The 23,632-nt window shown below is 37.3% G+C and overlaps 1 protein-coding gene across 2 annotated transcripts; it reads right to left on the reverse strand.

Moving 5' to 3' along the window:
- Window positions 1-1,013: 1,013 nt before the first annotated feature.
- Window positions 1,014-15,308, reverse strand: LSM6 (LSM6 homolog, U6 small nuclear RNA and mRNA degradation associated). Of its 2 annotated transcripts, XM_012783767.3 has the most exons (5): window positions 15,211-15,308; window positions 13,599-13,702; window positions 7,841-7,944; window positions 3,669-3,782; window positions 1,014-1,309 (listed from the first exon to the last, which is right to left on the reverse strand). In XM_012783767.3, exons 3-5 carry the CDS (start codon window positions 7,932-7,934, stop codon window positions 1,275-1,277), a joined length of 243 nt encoding a protein of 80 aa, XP_012639221.1. In that variant the 5' UTR covers window positions 7,935-7,944; window positions 13,599-13,702; window positions 15,211-15,308; the 3' UTR covers window positions 1,014-1,274. The 2 variants fall into 2 exon arrangements, with proteins under 2 accessions (XP_012639221.1, XP_012639223.1); XM_012783769.2 differs by lacking the exon at window positions 13,599-13,702 and having other exon boundaries at window positions 15,211-15,306.
- Between the last annotated feature and the right edge of the window lie 8,324 nt (window positions 15,309-23,632).

The raw sequence follows: 23,632 nt of genomic DNA on the forward strand, positions 1-23,632 counted from the left end.
CCTCTCCGGAACAGCACTGCTCCTCCCTTCCTCCTTCCTGATCCTACTCCCACATCCTTCAACCAGGCAATTGTTTCAAATCACCCCACCGGCTCCTGAAACGGGAATCCTGTTTAGATTGAGGAGGGAGGGAAGAAAAAGGCCAATACAACATTCACACAATTGTCTGGTGTTCATTCAACCACAGTGCCCAGATAAATTTGTTGTTCCTAGAGACAGCGTAAAACTGTTCAGAGAATAAAGGAGGGTTGTGGAAAGCTCATTAATAAATTGTGAAAACCCTCTCAGCAGGAGTCACATAACCCAGAGGAGCTGCCTTGTGCCAAGCAACATAAAGCCTTGGTGCTCTGCTCCTGGACAACGTCACGTTCAAACGCAGCTCTGATTTCAGAGAAAGGCTTCCCTAAAGCCACTTGCTAAGCAAGAGTTAGCAGAAATTCTTCCCCAATCACAGTTTAGCAACTGCAACCTGAAAGAGTTTATAAACTCTAAGCTTTGCTTTAATCTAACCAGCTGCCAGAGATGTACAGGAATGGCTCCTCCCCTGCTGTGTTCATAAACCCAGAGAGTAACATTGATGCCAGTGCTCCTGAAAGGCAGCAGGGAAACCTAAAAAGTCTAATTGCACAGGGTGACTGCGGACAGGGAGGTTTTCAGCTAACTGGTATACTGTTAAGTCTTTAGAATTTCTCCCCCACCTCTGTTCGGATTCCCTCTTCTTTTGTGGAAGTGCCACTGTTAGCTCCCAATTCTATTTTCTATTTAGGTGACTGAATCGGTGGTTGAACTTCTGACCTTGTGGCTCCTTTTTATAGCCTCAGACTGAACCTAGATACCTTTATAGAACATATTCACCCCAGTATTTTTTTTGGCAAACAGAAGAGGATGAGATAAAGGACACTTCTGAAATGTTTTAATTGTAGGCAACATTTTAGTCAGCCAGATAAATAAAGCAAATCCAATGAAATGACCTTGCTTGAAATTCAAATTAAATAATCTTGTAGGAAGAGGTAGATTTTGTCTTTCTTTTTTTTTTATTCTTTTAGCATTCTGTACACTGATACAAAGGTAAAAGAAAATGACCAAAACATATACGTGAAAGAATACTTCACAATTAAATCCACAATTTTATACATTTATCTTATTCATAAGTCAATGAAAATTGCCAATTATTATAAAAACAGGACAAATTATATCATGAAAGAACCAAAAAATAGAAAAAAATTTCATAAAAAATATATCCAACTATGAAAAGTATTGCTCTCTTGGTGTCTTCACATCCTTCTCTTCTGTGTGCTTATGTACAACACTGAAAAGAAAAAATAAATAAATTGAAAAAAAATCCTGCTCTTAAATATCATAGTAGCAAGTTTTAAAAGCAAAACATATTTTGGCCTGACACCTCTGAAATTTAAAAGGAATTCTCATACAATACAATTAATTCCAGAACCACTATATGACCAGTTTTATGAATCTACACTTGGGTTTGCTGTCTCATAAAACTGTGTCCTAATGTTACCTATGTATCTGATTTACTTCGCAAATTGTGACCAGGAAGATAAAACATAAGTCAAAGTCCCTGGAATCTAAGAATGCTTAATAATTAGAAGTATAAGAATTATACTTTAGGAAAGTAAATCAGTAAATCTATCAGGCTTTATTTCAAATTAAGAATAAATATCATATTTTCATTCATCTCCCTAATATAAACTCTAAACTTGCTTTTTACTTTTTTAATTGCAACATGATAAACAAGAGCTGAGGAGTTTATTTTCTTCAAAGATATCAAAGTCTGTATTCTGAATTCCCTGTTAAAGTCTCAACTTTTGGTGCTATCCAAAGTTTTGTTAGCTGGTCCTATCATGACCACCCAACTGAACTCTTTAGGACATGTGACACATAAGATGATGACAAAATTAGCTGACTGGCCCAAGCTTTTACCGGGGGTATATGTATGCCCTCTCACCCCCCATGCCTACTCAGATTCTAATATATTTGTTCAAAGTGAACATTAAGAGATGCCTTGGTCAAAGAATACAGCATAGATTAATCAAATAAATCAGGATCCTATTTAGGAGCCAAAGATGTGAATTTGGGAGTTTAAAAATAACTATCACTGATGACATCATGGAAGAGGCAATTAGAGAGGGAGTGTCAGAATGCCAGCATAACCCCTCTGGGAAACTGGATAAGTCCTAGATATAGGGTGTATGTGAAAGGATCCACCCTATGAACACTCACAGAACCTAGCCTGCTGGCGACTGCTGCTTTCAGCTGTCTTGACATGAGGCAAGATCATAACATTTCTTGGTAAAAGGAGGAAGTCAAATAAAAACAATTTGAAAATAGAAGGAATTCTACACATTAGGACTAAAAAACGAACAAAAGATATATATATATATAAATATATGAAAAAATTTGGTACTATAAGAACAGGTGATAGAATATCTATTGTAACAATGTTTAATTTATAGCAAAGAGATTCAGCTGTTAACTGTTAAGGGGGTTGAAGATGTTACCCAGAATTAAAGAAATCAATAAAAAATGTGAACTCAAGAATCCCAAAGTTCTATTTGGAGGATGGGACCAAAAAGGGGAGATTGGTCGATGTATAATTCCCATAATTTTGATGTCTTCCCCTTCCTGCCAAAAGTTCAAATATGACTTTATTGATAATTTTCATTTTGAATTACATACTTAAAAATAACCATGGTAATAATAGCAATATATTAGCTGTTAAAAACTTAAGTAACTTTAGAACCATATTTCCTATTTTGCCATTTTTGTCAAACTACAGAGTACAAATTGCCATAAAAAGCATATGAATGTTTAATAGAGAAAAGACAAATAAGACTAAGTGTCAAATTATGCAAACCAAAGATAGCAGGGAAATGTGCCCATTCTTATGGCTCCAACTTCCAGACTATGAGAGGCAGGAATACTTTTGGTAGAATATAATAAACTACATTCAAGACAACAGGGTCCTGGGTCAGTATATCAATGCTCCTCCCTCAGTTCCTTATCAGTAAAGAGGATGAGAGAATTTCTAGTTCCAAAATTCCATGAAGCATTTAAAAAAGAACTGGTCACACTGAACATCTGAGATAGAAGCACTTAAAAATCATCAAAAGTAAAACAGCCCAAGTGTCCATCAATCCAAGAATGGATTAATAAAATGTGGTATATGTATACCATGGAGTACTATTCAGCTCTAAGAAACAACGGTGATATAGCACATCTTATATTTTCCTGGTTAGAGCTGGAACCCATACTACTAAGTGAAGTATCCCAAGAATGGAAAAAAAAGCACCACATATACTCACCAGCAAACTGGTATTAACTTAGAAGCACCTAAGTGGACACATAGGTACTACAGTAATAGGTTGTTGGGCAGGTGGGAGGGGGGCAGGTATATACATATATAATGAGTGAGATGTGCACCATCTGGGGGATGGTCATGATGGAGACTCAGACTTGTGGGGGGAGGGGGGGAATGGGCATTTATTGAAACCTTAAAATCTGTACCCCCATAATATGCTGAAATAAAAAAAAATCATCAAAAGTAAAACTGAACTTTCAAATTATCTAAAAAACTCTCTGGTGATCCTGATTATAAACAAACAAGCTTATTTTGGATACTGTACAACTGTAGAGTGAAGAAATGTTACCATTGTTTCCTCGGATAAATGCATCCCCATACTTATTCTTCAGTTGTCCATTTACATATTCTTCTGTCTGCTCCAGGGCTATATTCATGTAGCCATCCAGGCAAGCCAGGACCCCTGCAGACAGATTTAGTCAAAAAGAAGATATACAAAGCAAATAAGAGTTGAAATTTTACAGGGTATACCTAAGAGCTGACAATTTCTTTATTCATTAGCTCCTAGATGCTGAATATAAAAATCCACACTGTAAATGAGACGCAATAGACCTAAGCACAAAACAAGTCTTTACTCTATGCCAATGTGAATGAAGGCTAGGAAAGCAGTCACACACCCACTACTACCAGGAAAAATAACAAACTGTCATCTCCCTCATGGTCTGTATGATCACACAGCAACTTTTGAAATGTTCACAAAAGTAAAATATAAGAATAGCCCAACTAAGATAACATTCTTTGAAAGCTAAGGACAGGAGTGGGCAATTATGCACGAACAAACGATCCTCAGTTCCAGTGGCATTTCTTACTTTAGCCACTAAGTGAAATACGGGTCTGGCAGATTTATTTCATTCTTTCACAACATCTACTGCAGCAGATGAATGTACTCCAAGGTTAAGAGGAAGTCTCCACAATCTGTTAAAATAATAGAAGAGGAGACAGCAGGTGCTCCTGAAAGAACATCTTAAAGCTGTGACTCACAGTGAAGAGCAGCTTGGGAATACAGGGCAACATATTGCATTATAACACATCCCATTCTGTTTTGTTACAGTTATAATATTTTCCAATCAAAACTAATAGAGAAAATGGCTAAAAACATTCTAGGGAGCTTTCAAGGAAACAGTTTGAGTCAATCTTTTTAATTGTGTTAAGATGGTATAAATTTTGCAAAATTTGACCTGGAGATTTTTTTCAAGAGATGAAAATCTGTAAGCCTCTAACTCCGTCTCTAATTTAAAGTGGTATTTTCTAGAAAAAAATTTAAGTAAAAACAAATATTACAGATTCAATTCAATTAGCCAAGTCAATAGTTTCATTTAAAGTCTTAACTTCATTAATATGCTTCTCACTCTCTGCCTCTGCCCCCATTATCCTCTAAACAAAAACGTTTCTTTTCAAAATTGTGTGTGTGTGTGTGTGTGTGTGTGTGTGTGTGTGAGAGAGAGAGAGACAGAGAGAGACAGAGAGAGATGAGAGCATAGGACACTATTCTAACAGAATTCTGCTATAAGCTGTAAACTTTCAAAGAATCAGAATAGATTGTGAACAACTCAGAATAATTACTTACTAGGAAAAGAAATCTTGATACAACTTTAGTTTGTTTCCTGATGTATTATTTTACATCTAAAGCACAATTATAAGTGAGTAAGAAACTTCTGAGACTTGATATGCAAATCTATTTGAAAAATAATAAAAAGAATTTCCAAATGAAATGTTCACTTCTAATCAAAATATCTATTCTCATAGCAAAGGTTTAAAAAATAAATAACCTGCCCATGAGGTTAGAAGTATAACCCTCTCCCTTTTCCATGGGATAAACTACTAAAAGTAAGAGAAAACAAGAACTTTTCTTCAAACTTAAAGAGAAACTGCTACAGGGAGCTGTTAGGCATTTTTACTAAAAGAATAAAGACATCATTTTAGTAAGGCTAATAGTATAAAATATTTTACTTTAATATTGTATAGAGGCCAAGAACAGAAATTCATAAAAGGAGAAAAACTGTGGTTACTACTCATGTGAAAGGCTGTTTAATCTCACTAGTAAACAAAGAAAACATAGATGAGATATTACTTATTCTCAATTAGAGTGGAAAAAATGAACAAAGCTAATACAAGGGTTGGTGAGAATATAGAGAAGGATAAACCTGTATACTCTTGATGAAGAGTATCTGGGCATACTCTTTGACTTGGAAATCCTAGTCCAGGGAGTTTATTCTAAAGAGATACTTGACCCAGTGGTCAAGGTATATGTCAAAGGAGCAGTGTTGTTTACAAGAGCAAAAAATTTGTAAACACCTAAATGTCCATTATTTGGAAATTGATTAAAAACAAAAAGAAAACTATGGTACATCCACACAGGGGATTCCAATGGAGGCACTGAAATCTCTATATTGTAACAGAACTAAAGGTATTGTTTAGCATAAAAAAGAAATCAGGTTGCATATACAGCCGATTCCATTTACGTAAAATTTGGTAAAGCTGATTACCTTTGGATAGTAGAATCTGGGGAGATTTTGCTTTCTTCTATATTTTTCTACACTGTTGCTTTTAAATTTCTAATAACAAAACAGAACTAAAACATGAATTACCATCATAAACAGAAAAATTTTCCCTAAAGAGTATAGAGAACAAAAGATCAGGCTGGTTGACCTCTTTAATAAAGGGGATACTGAGAAGATACTGAACACAATGTCCTACTCTAATCAATTGTCAAATGTACTCAGATACCTAGAAGTCTACTTTGGGCTCATCAAAAGTTCATGGTGAGAGGCAGTACATAGATACTTTACAATTATCTCAGTAGTCAGTATAAATCCATAAGTTTTGCTATAAAAATCAAATTAAACTGGAGATAGGTTAGTAATGTCAAGAAACTAAAGCAGTATATCATCAACAGAGTGGTTTCTTAACAAGGGCTTCTGAGTCAAGTTGAATTTGAGTCCTAGCACCTCTCTTACTAGGGGGAAACAACCAGCAGAGCTTTCAAAGGATTTTTGTAAAATGAAAATGTTTATTAAAGTGATTAACACACACTGAGCACATAGTAAGCTCTCAATAAAATAATATTTGCATGTGTGGAAAAAGGAAAATGTTCAAGAGATTACTATCATCAGTAATTATTCAGAAAAGAGGCCAAGAAAAGGCCACAACTTTGTGCTATGGTTTAAATGTGTCCCCTCCAGAATTCAGGTACTGCCAATGTGATAGTATTTTTTTTTTTTTTTTTTTTTTTTTTGAGAGAGAGTGTCTTGCTCTGTCACCCCAGGCTAGAGTGCAATGGCATCATTGTAGCTCACTGCAACCTCAAACTCCTGGGCTCAATCGATCCTCCTGCATCAGCCACTCAAATAGCTGGGACTTCAAAAGCATGTGCCATGATGCCCGGCTAATTTTTCTATTTTTAGTAGAGATGTAGAGATGGGGTCTTTCTCTTGCTTAGGCAGGTCTCAAACTCCTAAGCTCAAGCAATCCTTCTGCCTGGGCCTCTCAGAGTATTAGGATTAGAGGTGTGAACCACTGGGCCTGCCCCAATATGACAGTATTAGGAGGTAGGGCTTTTAAGAGGTGAGTAGGCCAGGAGGGCTCCTTTCTCATAAATGGAATGAAGGCCCTTGTAAAAGAGGCTTCACACAGCATTCCACTAACTGGCTAGCTTGCCCTTCTGTCTTCTGCCATGTGAGAACACAGCATTTCTCCCCTCCAGGGGATACAGCCCTCACTAGACAACCGAACCTGTTGGCGCCTTGATCTTGGATTTCCTAGCCTTCAGAACTGTGAGAAAACAAACTTCTGTTCTTTATAAACTCCCCAGTCTGTGGTATTCTGTTATAACAGCCCAAACAGACTAAGACACTCTGCTAATGAATTAGTTAGCTATCCATGTGAATATTCCAGGTAATATGACATACCTTAAATTTGGAGGATTAAGAATTTAGTACCGTTAAAAAATGAAATTTGATTCCCTTTTTCCCATAAAGTTAATTTCAGAAGTACCACAGCCTTTGAAAAACAGTATTCTCTACAAGAACAGAAAGGCATCTTTGTATACCCCATATGTTATATAAATAGGAAGTTCATGTTGTAAAATTATACTATCTAAATAGTTGCTTGCCAACAGTGAATACGCCTGCAAAAACAAATGCCAAGGTGTTCTTCAGTCTAGTTACTCAAGCCTAACTTGACTAGGAATCCCTACCAGGGAACTTAGATACACACTATCTCAAAACAGAGACAGGAAACAAAGTAACACAAATTACACTCAGAGTAGGAAGCACAAACTCAATTGACAAAGTTGTCTCTCTAAAAGGAACCATTTCAGAGGTAGAAAAAGAGATGCGCATTAAAACTACTGATGTCCACAAATTTTTTAGACTATTGGGTATATTTAAGAGGTTAATAAAATCTGTAAGTCACATTCATTTATTTAGTCACACCAGTGAGGATGGAACATTAAAATATTACCTCGATAATCCACTCCAGAATTTAATTTTACCACAACTGGCCGTCCAATGATTTGCTTTAGGAAGTCACTAGGGGTTTGCTTCCGAAGACTCATTTTAATAATCCTGATTAGAAATATGAAAAAGAGCAATAAAGGTAAAGACAAAAGTTATTATTCAACAAAAAACCCTAAAGCCCTTAATATATTTATAGACAATCAAATACTGAAGGACCACGTATGAAGACTCATCGTTACTCCATTATTACATGTGGTAGTAATGTGGTAGCTAACATGTGGTAGTAATGAAGTGACACTAAGCTAAGCATTTTACATGCATTATGTCATTTCAGTCCCCATGACAACCCATGGCATAGCCTCATCAGAGAGAGCCTTGTGTTTCCAAAGCACCTGCTCTTAATCACTTTTCACTACCACCTCACACATAGTATACCCATCACAACTGTCACTACCTCCATTTAATAAAGGTTATTTTATGTTGAGCACTCTAAGATCTTTATAAACACAATTACATTTCATCTTCACAAGAACTCTGGCAAGGTCTTAATATTACCATTTTTCTGATGAAAATAAAAGCACAGAAAGATTAAATAATTCACCCTAAAATGTGATGGAACCAAAATGCAAAGGAACATTCAAGCTCAAATCAGTCCTATTTTAAAGTCCATGTTATATAGTGTAGGCACATTTATGATGCCTAAATGCTATCTCTGAAAAGAATTACAATCATAATTGAGCTAATATTTGAGTCTACTATATGTCAGCATTTTTCCAAGCATTTTACATGTATTACTCCATTTAAATCTCACTACTCTATAAGGCAGGTATTGTTTTTATCTCTTTTACAGATGAAGAAAGAGACACAGAAAGGTTAAACACCCTGCTCAAGGTCACATTGCTAGAAAGTGTACAGCCAGCTCATGTTCTTAATCACAACTGTAAACAGCATTCGGAAAGTTGCTAAAGCAGCCAAAGATTTTAATAACTTGATTATGATTATAGCAGATATGTTCTCTAAGTAATAAAGAAAACGAGTCTTAAAATTCAAGTATAACAGAAGTCTAAAATAGAGAAAGAGACAGCATTACACACCCCAATCACACACACAAAGTAACACATCACTCCTTTCAAAACTCATCTTGTTATACAATAGCTATCTTTCTCAAAATATTTTGATAAACAAATTAACAAAACTATAGTTACTTAAGAAAAAACTGAGAGTAAAAAGATTCTGGAAATTTTTCTGTTTTGGTCAAATTTAGTATCACTATTATTTAGTAGCCATATAGCACTGAGACTTAAAAATTAGTACTGATTCAGTATTTTAAAGATTCTCTTCAAAACTCAAGTTGTTCTTTTGTCTTCTATCAAAATTTTCATTAAACATTCTTCCATAAATAGCACTGTTTATCCCATTCCGAGTCCAGCATTGAGACCTAATAATTAGTATGGATACAATACCTAAAGGATTCTCAAAAACTCAAATTGTTTTTGTTTTCAAAGTTTTCAATAAACATTCTTCCATAAATAGCACTGCTTATTTACGCCAAGTCCATCCACTCAATAATCTGAACTTGGGTGTAGGGTTGTTGTTTGGAGATGTTCTCAAAGTGAATTTGTGCAGGATCAGCAGTTAGAGTAAGCTGGAGCACTAGGTTATTGGTTTTTTTCATTTGTTCAACAAATAGGTACATGTACACACTGGGCAAAGAAATTAAAAAACATGTCAGACACAAAGGCTCTAACTTTAAAGAACTTAAAGTCTATAAGTATTTAAACTTTTGTTTAAAGGGCGTAAGTAAACCAAAGTAATCATAATTTAAGTAAAATAATTTTCTTTAAGTAAGAAAAGTCAACATCCTAAGTTAAATAAAAGAAAATACTAATTTCGGAAACTATTTCTGAATTTTGCACTGTCATTTTGGACTATCCACACTGCCCACAGGGCTTAAAAGATGTTTTTTAAATGTGATCAACAGATTATTTTGCTCAATAAATTTTAATTTTTCCATTGAATTGCCAGCTTATTATTTTTAGCTCCACAATCTCAACAAATAAAAATTACAACTACTATTCAGAACAAGCACTATTCATTCAGAACTCAGACCACACAACAATTTTATTTATGCTGTTTTAAGTACAAGGAGAAAAATTACAAAGTAAATACTGTAACAGATTCAGTACCTTTCATGAGCTTCATAAAAACAAACAGATCTTCCCATTCATCTGTAAACTGCCTTGTTTATGTCTTAAACATGTGCTGTTTTGTGGTTGAACACATCTAGACAGAATAACTCTAAAGGCCTGTTACTCAACTCATGACTGTTAGGTTCATTTCCTACAACAGATGCTAAATCCCATTATGCCATAATTTTTTCAGTACAAAACTAAGATAAAATTATTTCTTTTATGCAAAAAAAACCACTAAAATGCATTGGATGTGAAAATCTAGTTCACAGGAATATTATTAACTACTTTATTAGTAATTTCAACTATTCCTAGAGCATTCATAATTTAGGATGAAAAAAATTTGTAAAGCAAAAACTTCGAAGGAGAGTTAAAAGTTAATGACTGTCAGAAAAGTCTATCAGGTGTCTGACAGTATAGGTTATTATAAAGATGTTATTAATATTAACTTTCAGCACCTTTTTAAAAACCATAGATATGTTCTTCTAAGCTCCAAAAATAACACCTCGTCCATTAAGCTCATCTTTATTCCAATTATTTAATAACATCAATTTCTCCCTTCTGAGGGCAATCAACACTTGAAACTTTCACGGACCACATACTGTGTCAGGCACATCGCTGGGGATGTAACACAAGTAAGACTTGGCCTTGGGCCCTGAGAATTTACACTCCAGGGGGGGCGAAAAACATGTGAATGGAGAATTGTACAAAGGTGACATGTATCCAGATAGAATTATTCACAGAGAACAGGGAGAGAAGACTCTCTAGCCTAGGTATGGCAGATCAAAGAAGGATTACTAGAGAAGGTGACATCTAAGCCGAGTAAAAGCAGGAGTCCATACACCAAAAGAAGAGTCTTAGCAAAGGCACCGGACAGAGTGCTTGGGTTTGAGGGTAAAATCTACACAGGCAAGCAGACGACAGTGACAGAAGGAAGCAGTGCCACATTCATAGGGACCAAGGGCCTAAGCCTCTAGGTCGGTTTCCGGAACCTGAATCATTTGGGTCACTTGGAGATTCTACTCATTAGTTCTGGGGTAGGATCCAGGAATATGCACAAGCCTAGAAGATTCTTATGAACCAGCAAGTTAGGGAAACACTACTGTCAGTGACAGGCTGGGGGTGACGGGCTGGGGGAGGGTTTTAAGAAGGAACTTGCTTGGGTTCCACTTTCTGCTTTTTGACAGCAGAGTGGAGGTGGGCCATTTCACTCCTGGCATCATATATTTTGGCATTTGATACAACCAATCACTATGTACTGTGTACTCATATATTCTTTCCTTTTTTTTTTTTTTTAATATATGGGCCTTCTCTCTCTCAAAATACTGTACGCCACATGAAAGGAGGTGCTAACAAGATTCTCATTTGTTCTCTAGAATATCCATATTCTCTAAATCTCTTGAAAAAATATTTTTTAAGTTATTTGTAAAGAATGTGGTTGCCTCGAACACATTTTATCCATCACTTTAAGAAAGCCATATCTTTTTTTACATTAGTCTTCATTAGGCTTCCTTGGTACTCCCTGTTACTTAATGACTTGCCCATAAATCCATTTTGTATGAGTAAATTGGTCTTGACACCGCAATTTTTCCCATCACTTGGCTCAAGTAATTTTAAGGTTTCATCTTTTAAATTGGATAAGGCAGAAGGAACAGTTCTGACAATTTCCGAAGCAAGAGATAAGACTCTTGAACCATAAACACATAAGAGAAAAAAGCCCTTTCTTCAGGGTCACCTTGGTAAAACTTCTCCTTTCAAAATTAAAGTCATAATCACTCTCTGTGCCTCCTCTCCCCCTCCTGACTCCTACTCAGGCTTGTTTTAAATGACCTATTTTCATAAATGGCCATTAAGTCAAAGGCAGTGTATTTTCTGTCAGAAGCTACTGAGAGGTCTAGTATGAGAACATCTGCAAACTGCCCTGCAGAGGTTTTATTTTTTTGATAAAAGAATAGAGGAGAAAAGAACAAAATTTTATTCACTCAACTATGTGCCAGGCTGTGTTAGATTCACAGCAATTCCCACAGAAATCCTGTGAGATGGAAAGCAGAACTAAGGCATGACCCCAAAGGTACAGATGGCCTTTTAAATATGTTAGGATTCTCCTGTTAAACCTGGGGAATGGCCACAGAGACAGTGAAAAATCCATTTGGAGAGCAGTAGCATAGGGGAAAAATATCTAAAACAACGAAGTGATTCTGAGTTATGCCACTGAGCAGGAGACATGAAAATCCTTATTTCTTTGCAATGTTTACCTGTAAACTTTCACCTACTTTTACAGTATTTACTGTTTAGGGTGAAATAAATTTGAAAAGCAAAAAACTGCAAGGAAATACTACAATCCAAGTAAACGCACCACTGGACTCATACATCAGGGTCTAAGGAGGGGATCTGACACTGAGAACAGCTAAGCGTCTCCTTTCTGAGACAGTGGAGTGACTACCTGGCTTTCCAAGGCTCCCTGAGCGGTAGGGACTATTTCCCTCTCTCCCTCCCAAGGGCTAAGTGAGTCCACTCAGAGCACCTCTTGCTAATCTCGGTCTCTGGTCCTTATCAGGCTGTTTTGTAATTTTCCCGTTTGCTGACCAGTCTTCCACGGTGGGTTCTAAGCTTCTCAGGGACAACAGGGAAAATACCTTACTCATTTGGTATTCCTGGTACCTAAGCACACTGCCCAAGTCTGTGGCAGAGACATTCAAGGCCAGTGCCATGCAAAATCCCTGTCCCAGCCCCACTAGCCCAAACTATTGGTATAGTGTCTACTACAGTATCATGCATGTACTTCAACAGCTACTAACCTAGGAATACTTCTATTAGTGACCACCAAATAAAGGAAAGATGGAGAAAATAGAAAAGTTTCTGTTTATTCAAGAACTGACTACATACATATCTACAGCGAAGGCACCACAATTTACATTCTATAAAGTTCCCCCAGATAATTCCTATAAGCAAGTTGTTCTCAACTAGGGGTGATTTTGCCCCCCACCCTTGGGGACATTTGGAAATGCCTGGGGACATTGTGAACTGTCAAGACTAAAGAGTATAATGGTACTACTAGTATTATTGAGTAGAGACCAGAGATATTGCTAAACATTCTACAGTGCACAGGATAGCACTCCACAACAAAGGATTATCCAGCCCCAAATGTCAAATGAGGTTGAGAAAACTTGCTATAAGCCCTAAAACCATTGTTCTCCAGTCTTAAAGCAAGGAGTTTTAAAGAAATATTCAAAGTATAACAAATGAGAACCAATAGCTACATTCTAACCAGATGATGAAGTATAAATTATAACTTATTAGGGATATTTTATTCCAACTTACAGGGAATCTGAAAACAACTGTCAAAATCTGGAAGAGGCTGCCATTCTAAATAACAGATTTCTAGTCCTGGCCAAGAAAAATGGTTACTTTCCCATTTTTCAGTGCTACAGTTTCCTCAGATGATTAAAATCTGTTACTCAGTATAATCTTAAAAGGAGCAAATAATGCAGGAGATGCAAACATCTTTTAAATTCCAGTATTTAGTATGCCACAGTTCTGTGAGAAACTGCCTGATGCATAGAGAGTACTCACTTGGGAGGCAGGAAACCTGAGTTCTAATCCCAGCTCTGCTACTTAATTAGCGGTGTGACTTGGGTAATTTATCATTTCACCTCTCATGGCCCCAGGTTCCTCATCTGCAAAATAAGGGAGGTATGCTAGGTGACCACTGAAGTCTCTTCCTGCTCTAACATTCAGTTAGCCTATGCAAGTAGCTCAATAATACACACACACACACACACACACTCAATAGCTCAATAATACACACACACAAACATAAGCCCCTGAAGATTCCTGCACAAATTTCAAGTAAGCAGAACTGCCTGACACCACCGTCAATAATACTAATAATCCCAAAAAGAGGTTGATACAGGAGAAACGTGTAGAGTTACCATACTTTTGGTGAAACAGGTACAGTCATAAATGAATGACATAAACTGCTAAAAAATTTTTGAAAAACAATGTGACAATGTGTATGAAGACTAAAAACGACCCTATTAAATCACAACCTTTAACCTGGTAATTCCACTTCTAAGAATCTAGCTGGAAAAAATAATCTGAAAAATGAGGGGGAAGGGAGGGAGTTTATGGAAGTATTATCTGGGATGCTAAAATGATGCAAAAAACTCAGAAACAAATTAAGCACTGCAAAGTCGGGAAATGGCTGAATAATTTATAGAACCTACACTGGGGCCTACAATAATGTAAAAGGCAGCCAATCAAAAGAAGACACAAAATTAGAATGAGATTTAGGAAGAGTTTTTAAATGGAAAACTAAATATACTGTTAAGTGATAAAATAGGTACAGTTTTAGCTCAAGTTGAAACTAGCACATACAAGAGAAAAACAGATTGTAGGTGAAAGGGTTTAGTGAATACTATTTTGTTCACTGAAGTCTTCGGTGTTTTCAATTTTCTATAATAGTCGCTTATGACTTAGGGGATGGGGTGGGCTGAGCCACTTTATCAATGCTATCTGCATCATCCTGGACACGCCACACAAAAATACCCGCTCCGCACGCGCGCGGACACACGTACGGACAGAAAAGCTCTGGTGACAGGGCTTAACACCGTACAATTGCGGGGATCCCCTCCCTGACAACTCGGTAAGACGGGCTAGTTCAGATTTTAATTTCTGGGGTCAGGCGCGGCCACCCCGATGTAGAGGAGGCCCTGCCATTCCCCGCAGCCCTGGAAACCGCGCGAAGCCTGGGTTTGGGATGTGCTTTCCCGCCGGATCCCCGGGCTGGCGTCCGGTTGGTCCGCTGGGGGAACCGGACAGCCCGGAGCGGTCTCGGACGCCAACTCCACCACAGCCAGGACGGTGCTGCGGCTCCACCCCGCGCGATCTAGGCGCTTCGCGGGGAGTGGTTCCCGACGCCGACCATCACAGCTCTCCCGGCCACTCCTCGCGCGGAGGAGAGAGCGTGGGCGCGGCGTTTCGCGGGGACCGGCCACCCGGCGGGCTCTGGGATCCGCGCTCCCGCCCCGGGGCCCCGGCCCGCTCCCGCCAGGCCCTTTCCCGGGCTGCCTGGCCCTTTCCTGGGCCTCCGCAGCCGCTGCTCCCCGGTGCGACGGAACACTGGGGCTTCGAACCCGGGGCTGCGTGCAGCCCCACCCTGGGCCCGCGCAGCCGGCCGGCTCACCTCGCGGCCGGGATCCAGAACCCTCACTCCAGGCGCCCCACAAGCCCGGCCTCCGCGGACGAGCGCAGCGAAAACCGAAACCGCCGAGGTAGCGGCACTTTTCTGCCTCAGCCAATCAGTGCTTTCCTAGGCTACGGCAGCTCGCAGGGGCCGAAAAGGCCGGTCCGCGCCGCAGCCCGCGAATCCAGGAATGCTGGTTTGTCTAATGACAAAATTGGAGCAGTGGAGTTAAAGTAGAAAGGGCTTGGTGTTCTCCCTAATAGAAATCCAAATACAGAAACAAAACGAAAACAAAAATCAAGAAAACTGTAAGTGATCGTTTGGGCAGGATTTGTTTGCAGAAGGGGAAGAAATAACTTGAAGTCATAGGAAACTGGAAATTTACTGCTAAAGTAAGGCCTGAGTTTACCCAGAAATGTCCCTGAATGCTTAAAGCCAATAGATAAATAAAGCAAACGCCTTAAGTCTTTAAATCCACCTTTGGATATTAATTAAATGTATGAAGACTAAGTCAGTATTAGCAATAGACTGTTTCCATGGCAATGTTAATTGATACAAAAATAATTTAAATCACTCAAGTAACTCTGAATTATAATGACATTAATTGCATTACATTATAAACTATTCCAGTTGGAAATGGTGTGCAGACATTATTTAAGTGCTACTATGGAAACTTGGTTTGGAATTTTGCATGAATTTTCAATATTCTTGCTATTAATGGAAAAAGGGAGAGGTAAAAAAGAAAACTGTTACACCAAGACCTGATTCCATTTTTCCCCTACATACATACCCTCATCAGCTTAAAACTGCTACTTTAACTCTATTTGTGATTTGTAACACTATAAAAAATTGATAATATCTTCAAACAACAGATCCTTATTTTGTTAAGTGTCATAAGATCTAAGATGCAGAATTTTTTTCTAACACAAAAATGAGTTTCCCTTTTGTAAGCCTCTTTTAGCTAAAAGGCAGAAGAAATGAACCTTTGATATTGTGGACAGAGAACACCTGGGTGTGATTTGGTAAAAAGGAGAGAGACTTACTTATATCTTTCTATAAAAGCTCAGTTTGGGTAAAGACCAAGCAGTAACAGATTTATTGAGACGGTTGTATTTGAAGCTCTTGCAATATAAAATATAGTATGAATAAAAAATTATAAGTAAAGTACTATTTAAATCAAAGAACAAACATAATAGGATATAAAGCCCCGTCCCTGAAAACTTTCTTCCCAAAAGACATCAAATTGCACCACATTCCCCACTGGTTGTTTCAATTATGCGAAAAATAAGTTTTTGATTCATAGCTTTTTTTCTAGTTACCACAGAGCCCTGATGGAGCTGATAAGACTGGTGTGGTAGGCAAGGAACAGTGAGGAGATTTCAGGGCCTAGTTTGTTTGCAGAGCTGTGCAACCTTTTCCAAGGGAAACAGTTCTGTTAGGGCCCAACTAAATAAATGGGGTGGATACCCTGAATTACTTCATAAGCCAACAAGCTTATTAAAAATGTGGTTGTCCCAGAAGCCTCTCAATAGCTTAGAATCGACTTTTCCTAACTCATGAGGCAGCTTCCCATATTTTCCAGATTTTTGTTTCCAGTATCTTTTGTTATACAAAGAAAACATTACAAGACCTTTTATGAATACTAGTTCACTAAGGACTAGTCTTCAAAACTCTGAACATAAACGTTAATTTATTAAGGGGCCTTAAAGTCATAAAAATATTTTGACAAGGTTTAGTTTAACTTACATAGTTTAGTTTAGTTATTAGAATTATGAGCATATATTGACACATCATTATAACCCAAAGGCCAAAAGTTGACATTAGGGTTCACTCTTGGTGGTGTACCTTTTATGGGTTTTGACAAATGCATAATGATATGTATCCACAATTATAGTATCATAGGGAATAGTTTCACTGCCCTAAAAATCCTCTATGATTCACCTATTTATCCCTTTCTCTACCCTAACCACTGGAAAACACTGATCTTCCTGCTGTCTCCACAGTTTTGCCTATTCCAGAATGTCAATGGTTAGAATCATGCCATATGCAAAGTTGGTGGTGCATATACTGCACCAGCCCACTGTGCAGTTTTACAGATTGGTTTCTTTCACTTAGTAACATGCATTTAAGAATCTTCCCTGTCTTTTCATGGCTTGATAACTCATTTCTTTTAAATACTGAAAAATAGTCTATTGTCTGGATGTGCCACAGTTTGTTTATCCATTCACTTACTAAAGGACATCTTAATTGCTTCTAAGTTTTTGCAATTATGAATAAAGCTGCTACAAACATTTGTGTGCACGTTTTCATGTGGAAATAAGTTTTCAGCTTGTTTGGGCAAATATCAAGTAGTGCGATTGCTGGATCATATGGTAGGAGTATGTTTAGTCTTGTAAGAGACTGTCTTCCAAAATGTCTGTACCATTTTGCATTCCCACCAGCAATGGGTGAAAGTTCCCATTCTTCCACAACCTCTCCAGTATTTGGCATTTTCAGTGTTTTGGATTTTGGCCATTCTAATAGGTGTTTAGTGATATCTCATTGGTGTTTTAATTTGCGGTTTTACTAATGATAGAAGATGTAGAACATCTTTTCATATGCTTATTTGCCATATGTTTGTCTTCTTTGGTGAGATGTTTGTTCAGGTCTTTGGCATGTTTTTTAAAATCAGGTTGTTCTTTCTTTATTGTTGAATTTTAAGAGTTCTTTGTATATGTTGGATAATAGTTCTTTATCAGATATGTCTTTTGCAAATATTTTCTCCCAGTCTGTGGGTTGTCTTCTCATTCTCTGGAAGCTATTATGCTGAAAATAAACAAACACTATAAAAATACTAAGGTGGACTCTCGCCATTTCGTTTTCCATTCTATACTTCTACAGCTCTTTGTACATATGCCTTTATATAGCTATGTCCTTCAGTGTTTCATGTTCATAAGAGGGTATGTCTGGCTTATTTTATAAAACACCAACAGCCCTGTGACTACATGAGTGGTTATATTATGTTGCTGATGATAAGATGATAAATGCAAATGTAATTGGATTGGCCAACAATCTCTAAAGCATATTTTAATACCTAACGTCAGTGTTAAGCTTCTAAGAACCCAGGCTGGTCTCAGACCATTAACTGGTATGAAGTGCTGGCATGGACTAGACCGTTTCTGGACCTTGAGACTGTACAATAAAAGCACCCAAGCTATAAGGTCCTAGTTTTGGGTATTTGGGGCCAATATTATTTACCTTTAATCATGGTCTATGAAATTATATTTTCCAAAAAATGAGAAGAAAACAGTCTATTGTTGTTAAATATCTTGAGAAGTGATATAAACTTATTGACTGGGGGGTGAATTTCTCAGGAAAGGCAGTATGTCTTTTATTTTTACGCAAAGATGGATATATTCTCCATCATGGGCACTCGGCTTCAGATATGACATTTAAATAACATTTAAATAAATGTTTGGACTTCATTGGCCATCATTTGGGCGTGACTTGAATTTCAAAAGAGAGGGGCTCAGCATCTAAACTCCTGTAAGGACAGTCTCCCAAATGCTGCGATGCTTTATGCTCCACTGTGAACTCTAGAAAACCTCTCTCAGCTGTAAAATTCAGTGAAATCGGTGTGAAGCTGCCCTTGTATTTTAATCAAGATGAACTTGAAAGGTGAACATTATAAGTGGGTGAAATTATTTATAATTTGGTAATAAAAGTTTATGTCTAACACTCCAAATTTCATACATCTGCTATGTGCTGGTCCTGAGATATAAAACAATTGAAGTTGCCTTTACATTTGGCCTCATATGAAAGGTCATAAATTAGAATGATAGCGTTCGTCCATCCTCTTTCCTAGCTCACAAAATTTCCATATTAACATCTTCACCTCAAACATAAATGGTTACCCAGCTACAAAGAAAAGAGTTGTATTGGCCTTTATGAATTATAGTTTATGTTGGAAATCTGTAGTACATAAGGCTCCTATTCACTTTGCAATACAGCACATCTACTTCAATGAAGCTAATTCTACCACAGTGAAACTAATTAAAGCTGTATGGCCAATTTAAATACATAAAGTACAGTAACATAAAAATTTAGAAATATTTTAGAAATCAGCAAATGGTCACCAATGTATGGGATTCTTTTAACTCTTAAAAATGCATTTTTACGGCCGGGCGCTGTGGCTCACGCCTGTAATCCTAGCTCTTGGGAGGCCGAGGCGGGCGGATTGCTCAAGGTCAGGAGTTCAAAACCAGCCTGAGCAAGAGCGAGACCCCGTCTCTACTATAAATAGAAAGAAATTAATTGGCCAACTGATATATATATATAAAAAAAATTAGCCGGGCATGGTGGCGCATGCCTGTAGTCCCAGCTACTCGGGAGGCTGAGGCAGAAGGATCACTCAAGCCCAGGAGTTTGAGGTTGCTGTGAGCTAGGCTGATGCCACGGCACTCACTCTAGCCTGGACAACAAAGTGAGACTCTGTCTCAAAAAAAAAAAAAAAAAAAAAATGCATTTTTACATCTTCAAGGGGCTTGCTCCACTAGAATACCTGCTATCACGTTTACTTAAAATAAATTTGCTTTCAATTTTCGAAATGTTTTCTTCTAATGTGGTTTTAACTGGTAATGTGAAAATTTTGATTTTTTTAACTACAAAAAAAACACACAACTTGTTATATTATGACATATCATAACTAAATTCATTTCAAAATATTGATGAATTGGACTAGTGCTTTATATTCCAAAAAATGTTTATATTAATAGTAAAAAAACAGATGTCCTCAATTATCCTGAGTGACTTATCAAATCCATATGCTTTTTTTGGTGTAAGTTTTTTTCATCAGCCTAGTGGTGTAGTTAAAACACACCATAATATAAACTAGCAGGGTCAAATTCAAGAACAACTTCAGAATCTCAGGCCTTCATCCAGGGAGGATGCAAAAATTTAAGAGCAAATTCTAGTTCTTGGTAATTTTTAACATTAGAATCTATTTTTCATAATTCTGGATTAGTGGACATAATGTAACAGAAAATTACCCATATGGTAGTATGTCTTAGTCTGTTTTGGCTGCTATATAGACTGAGGAATTTATAAACAACAGAAATTTATTGCTTACAGTTCTAGAGGCCAGGGAAGTCCAAGATCGAAGTGCTGGTGGTTTCAGTGTCTAGTGAGGGTGTGTTTTCTGCATCATGGATGGCATCTTCTAGCTGTGTCCTTATATGGCAGAAAAGAGCAAGGAAATTCACCCAAGCCTTTTATATAAGGGCACTAATCCCATTTGTGATGTTGGAGCCCTTATGACTTAATCACTTCCCCAAAGCCCCACCTTTTACTATTAATACTATTATATTTGGTATTAGGTTTCAACACATAAATTTGGAGAGGACACCAACATTCAGACCCCAGCATAGCATAAGCTCTTTCACCTCAATTTTTGTTTTTGCTAAGTAGCTGGCTTTTTTCTCTCTCTAATATGAGGATAAATGAATGTCTCTGCAGTCACTGAATTCCTTGCACTAAGAAGCACATCTCTTGTCACCTAAAGCTTTCAAGCACAAAAACTATAGTTTTTTTCTGTTGTGACAAAACTTGCATCAATATCTGGATACATTTCTAGAAGATCACTCATACATAGAGGGTGATCTGTTGTCTCACAAACACAACATTGTTCTCTTTTCATAACTATCCCCAAAGAATTGGGGAAGTAACAGCCATCTTCATAAATTATAACTGAAAGAAAAAATAATACCCTCTTACCCTGAGGGTCTTCCACACAAGCTCAATGGAGAAGAATTCTAGCTGCCTTATGTTAGAAGGAAATATACTATACTGTATATTTAAGAATTTTCAAGAGGGTAAATTTCATGTTATGTGTGGTTTTTTTATCACAATAAATAACTATAAAAAAGAAGCTGTTTTCAAAAAAAAAAAGGGAAGAAAGTAAGGACATGGGGATGGCATGAGATATTCAACTTGAATGCTCTACATATTTATAAGCCAAAAGACTTAAGCCCTTTACTGCCATCCCTGAAAAATGGAAGGCCTCCAGCCCCCCAGACAATCAGAATAGTGGCAGCTGTCATAAAGCCAAGGGCACCAAAAACGTTTGAGATGAACACACCTGTGACTATTTCCAAGAAAATCAATCCAATTAGACCACAGAGATGACATGTTATTTAAGATCAATACTGTTAGCATTTTATATCACACTTTAGAATGTAGTTACGCTCCATCCATGGACTTGGACTTGGAAGGGTAAGTGGTTTTCCAGAAAGGATTTGTGTCTTCTTAGCTCATGTCCCGTAGTGGCTAACAAACTTGCACTTCACTACTATTCAAACACATCTAAATCTGAGCTCGAAGGTTATTCCAAGTCTGGAAAAACTGATGGTTTATTAAATATGTGTTTTTATTGAAAATGGATCAAGAACTGAGGGCAAATATGAACATTTAATTAGACAGGTTTATTACTCTTAAGGAATAAGGCAATCCCTGAGCAAGATGTGGTCATTCTTTTTTGAAAAAAAAAATTAATTTAATCTCACAAGTATGGCATATTTTGTGTAAATAAATTGGAAATTACATATAAAAAAGAAAAACAAAACTTCAAAATTTGCTCTTTATTTCATTACTCAGAGGAGCTTTCTGAGGCATTCTCATTTCTGTCTCTCACCCTTGCTCTGTTCAGTATGATATACACTATTGTATAATCTAATTTTCTCATTTAATTATACTTTGTGAAGATCTTTACATGGCTGTGAAATAAAATCACTTTCATAGCAGCACAACAGTCAAAAATTTAATCTCCTCATTGTTAAACAACTAAGTATTTTGAATTATTTGTCATCAATAACAATACATATTTAAATGTTTGCATGTGTATTTTATATATATATATATATATATATATACATATATATATATAATGGTTATCTGAGTATTTCCTTAGATAAATCCCCCAATATATAATCACTATTTCCAAAGATTTGCATATTTTAAAGGATACTTTGCTTTAGGTAGTGTCATATCTCTCTACAGGAAGGCCAATGTATATTCCTTTCAGAATAAGTAAGAATGCCTCAAAGCAGCTGTTTCAAAAAATAATCAGTCTAGTGTAAAAATGTCTGTATATTTTCATGTTAAAAAACATATATTTTTATGTTTTTGCATGTGGAGAAATATAAACCCCTGTAGGACAGGAGGAATGCCTAATCACTCTTATGTCCCTAGCACCAAGCACCTGCCTATCCCTGAATATTCCTAGTATTTGTAATTTTATATTTGTCTTAAGAGACACCAAACTGTATATGCTTCAGACCCTACAGAATATAGTTAATAAGCACCTTCCGTTTGCCAGGGTCTTGGTTCATTTTGTGTTGCTATAATAGAATGCCAGAGACTGGGTAACTTATATAGAAAAATGATATGTTTCTCACTGTTCTGGGAAGTTCAAGAGCATGGAACTGGCATCTGGCGAGGATCTTCATGCTGTATCACCCATGGCAAAAGATGAAAGAGCAAGTGAGCACATGAGACAGAGAGGATGGGGGCCAAATTTCATGCTTTTATCAGCAGCCCATTCCTGCGATAACTAACCCACTCCTGTGATAACCAACCCCCTCCCGTGATAATGGCATTTATCAATTCATGAGAGCTGAATGCTCATGACCTAATTCCCTTAAGGTCCTACCTCTCCATGCTATTACAATGATAATTAAATTTCAACATGAGTTTTGGAGATGCCATTCAAACCAAACCAGTGAGGTACTGTTCTGTGCACTTTATGAGTGTGAATTAATTTAATCTTCACACAAACCCTACAGAGTTACTACAGTTATCATCACCAAGTAGGACAGGTGTTGGTGGAGGCTCAGAAAATTAATTTGCCCAAGGTCTCATGGCTAATATGTTGTGGATATGGAATTTGAATCCAAGAAGCTGACCTCCAGAGTTCATGCACTTTAACCATTTTGATTTCATTTAAATTGCACAGGTACCAGCCAATCTGTACATTGCAGTAGTTGTGCATCAGATAGCTAACTTCTTCCTGCTTATGTATTGTTATATTACAAATCATCCCAAAACTCAGTGATTTTACAATCACCAAGAACAATAACAATCATTTTATTATCTCTTGGTGTCTCTGAGTTAGAATTTGGGACAGGCCTAAGTGTTTCTTGCTCAGGGTGTCTCCCAAAGTGGCTAGAGCTAGAACTATAGTGGGCTTGTGAAGATAGGGACCTGTGGAGCATTTCTCTGTGTGTGGTCACAAGGTCACTCAATGTAGTCTGTCTACGTGGGCTGGTTGTGCTTCCTCACAGCATGGCCACCTCAGCAGTCAGACCACTTACATGGTGGTTGAAGATTTTTTGAGTCAGTGTTCCAGCAAGAAAGACAGAAATCTTTTATGACTCAGCTTCAGAATTCA

This window comes from Microcebus murinus, chromosome 15 (genome assembly GCF_040939455.1).
Source record: "Microcebus murinus isolate Inina chromosome 15, M.murinus_Inina_mat1.0, whole genome shotgun sequence".
In the NCBI taxonomy this organism is placed as follows: Eukaryota; Metazoa; Chordata; class Mammalia; order Primates; family Cheirogaleidae; genus Microcebus; species Microcebus murinus.

What these genes read in the sequence shown, in the direction of transcription:
- LSM6 (XM_012783767.3), bottom strand. Translation starts at nt 7,934, where the DNA reads ATGAGTCTTCGGAAGCAAACCCCTAGTGACTTCCTAAAGCAAATCATT. An exon ending in TTCTGGAGTGGATTATCGAG is followed by an intron (nt 3,783 to 7,840) that starts GTAATATTTTAA and finishes ATCTGTCTGCAG; the next exon opens with GGGTCCTGGCTTGCCTGGAT. An exon ending in ATTTATCCGAGGAAACAATG is followed by an intron (nt 1,310 to 3,668) that starts GTAACATTTCTT and finishes TTTTCTTTTCAG; the next exon opens with TGTTGTACATAAGCACACAG.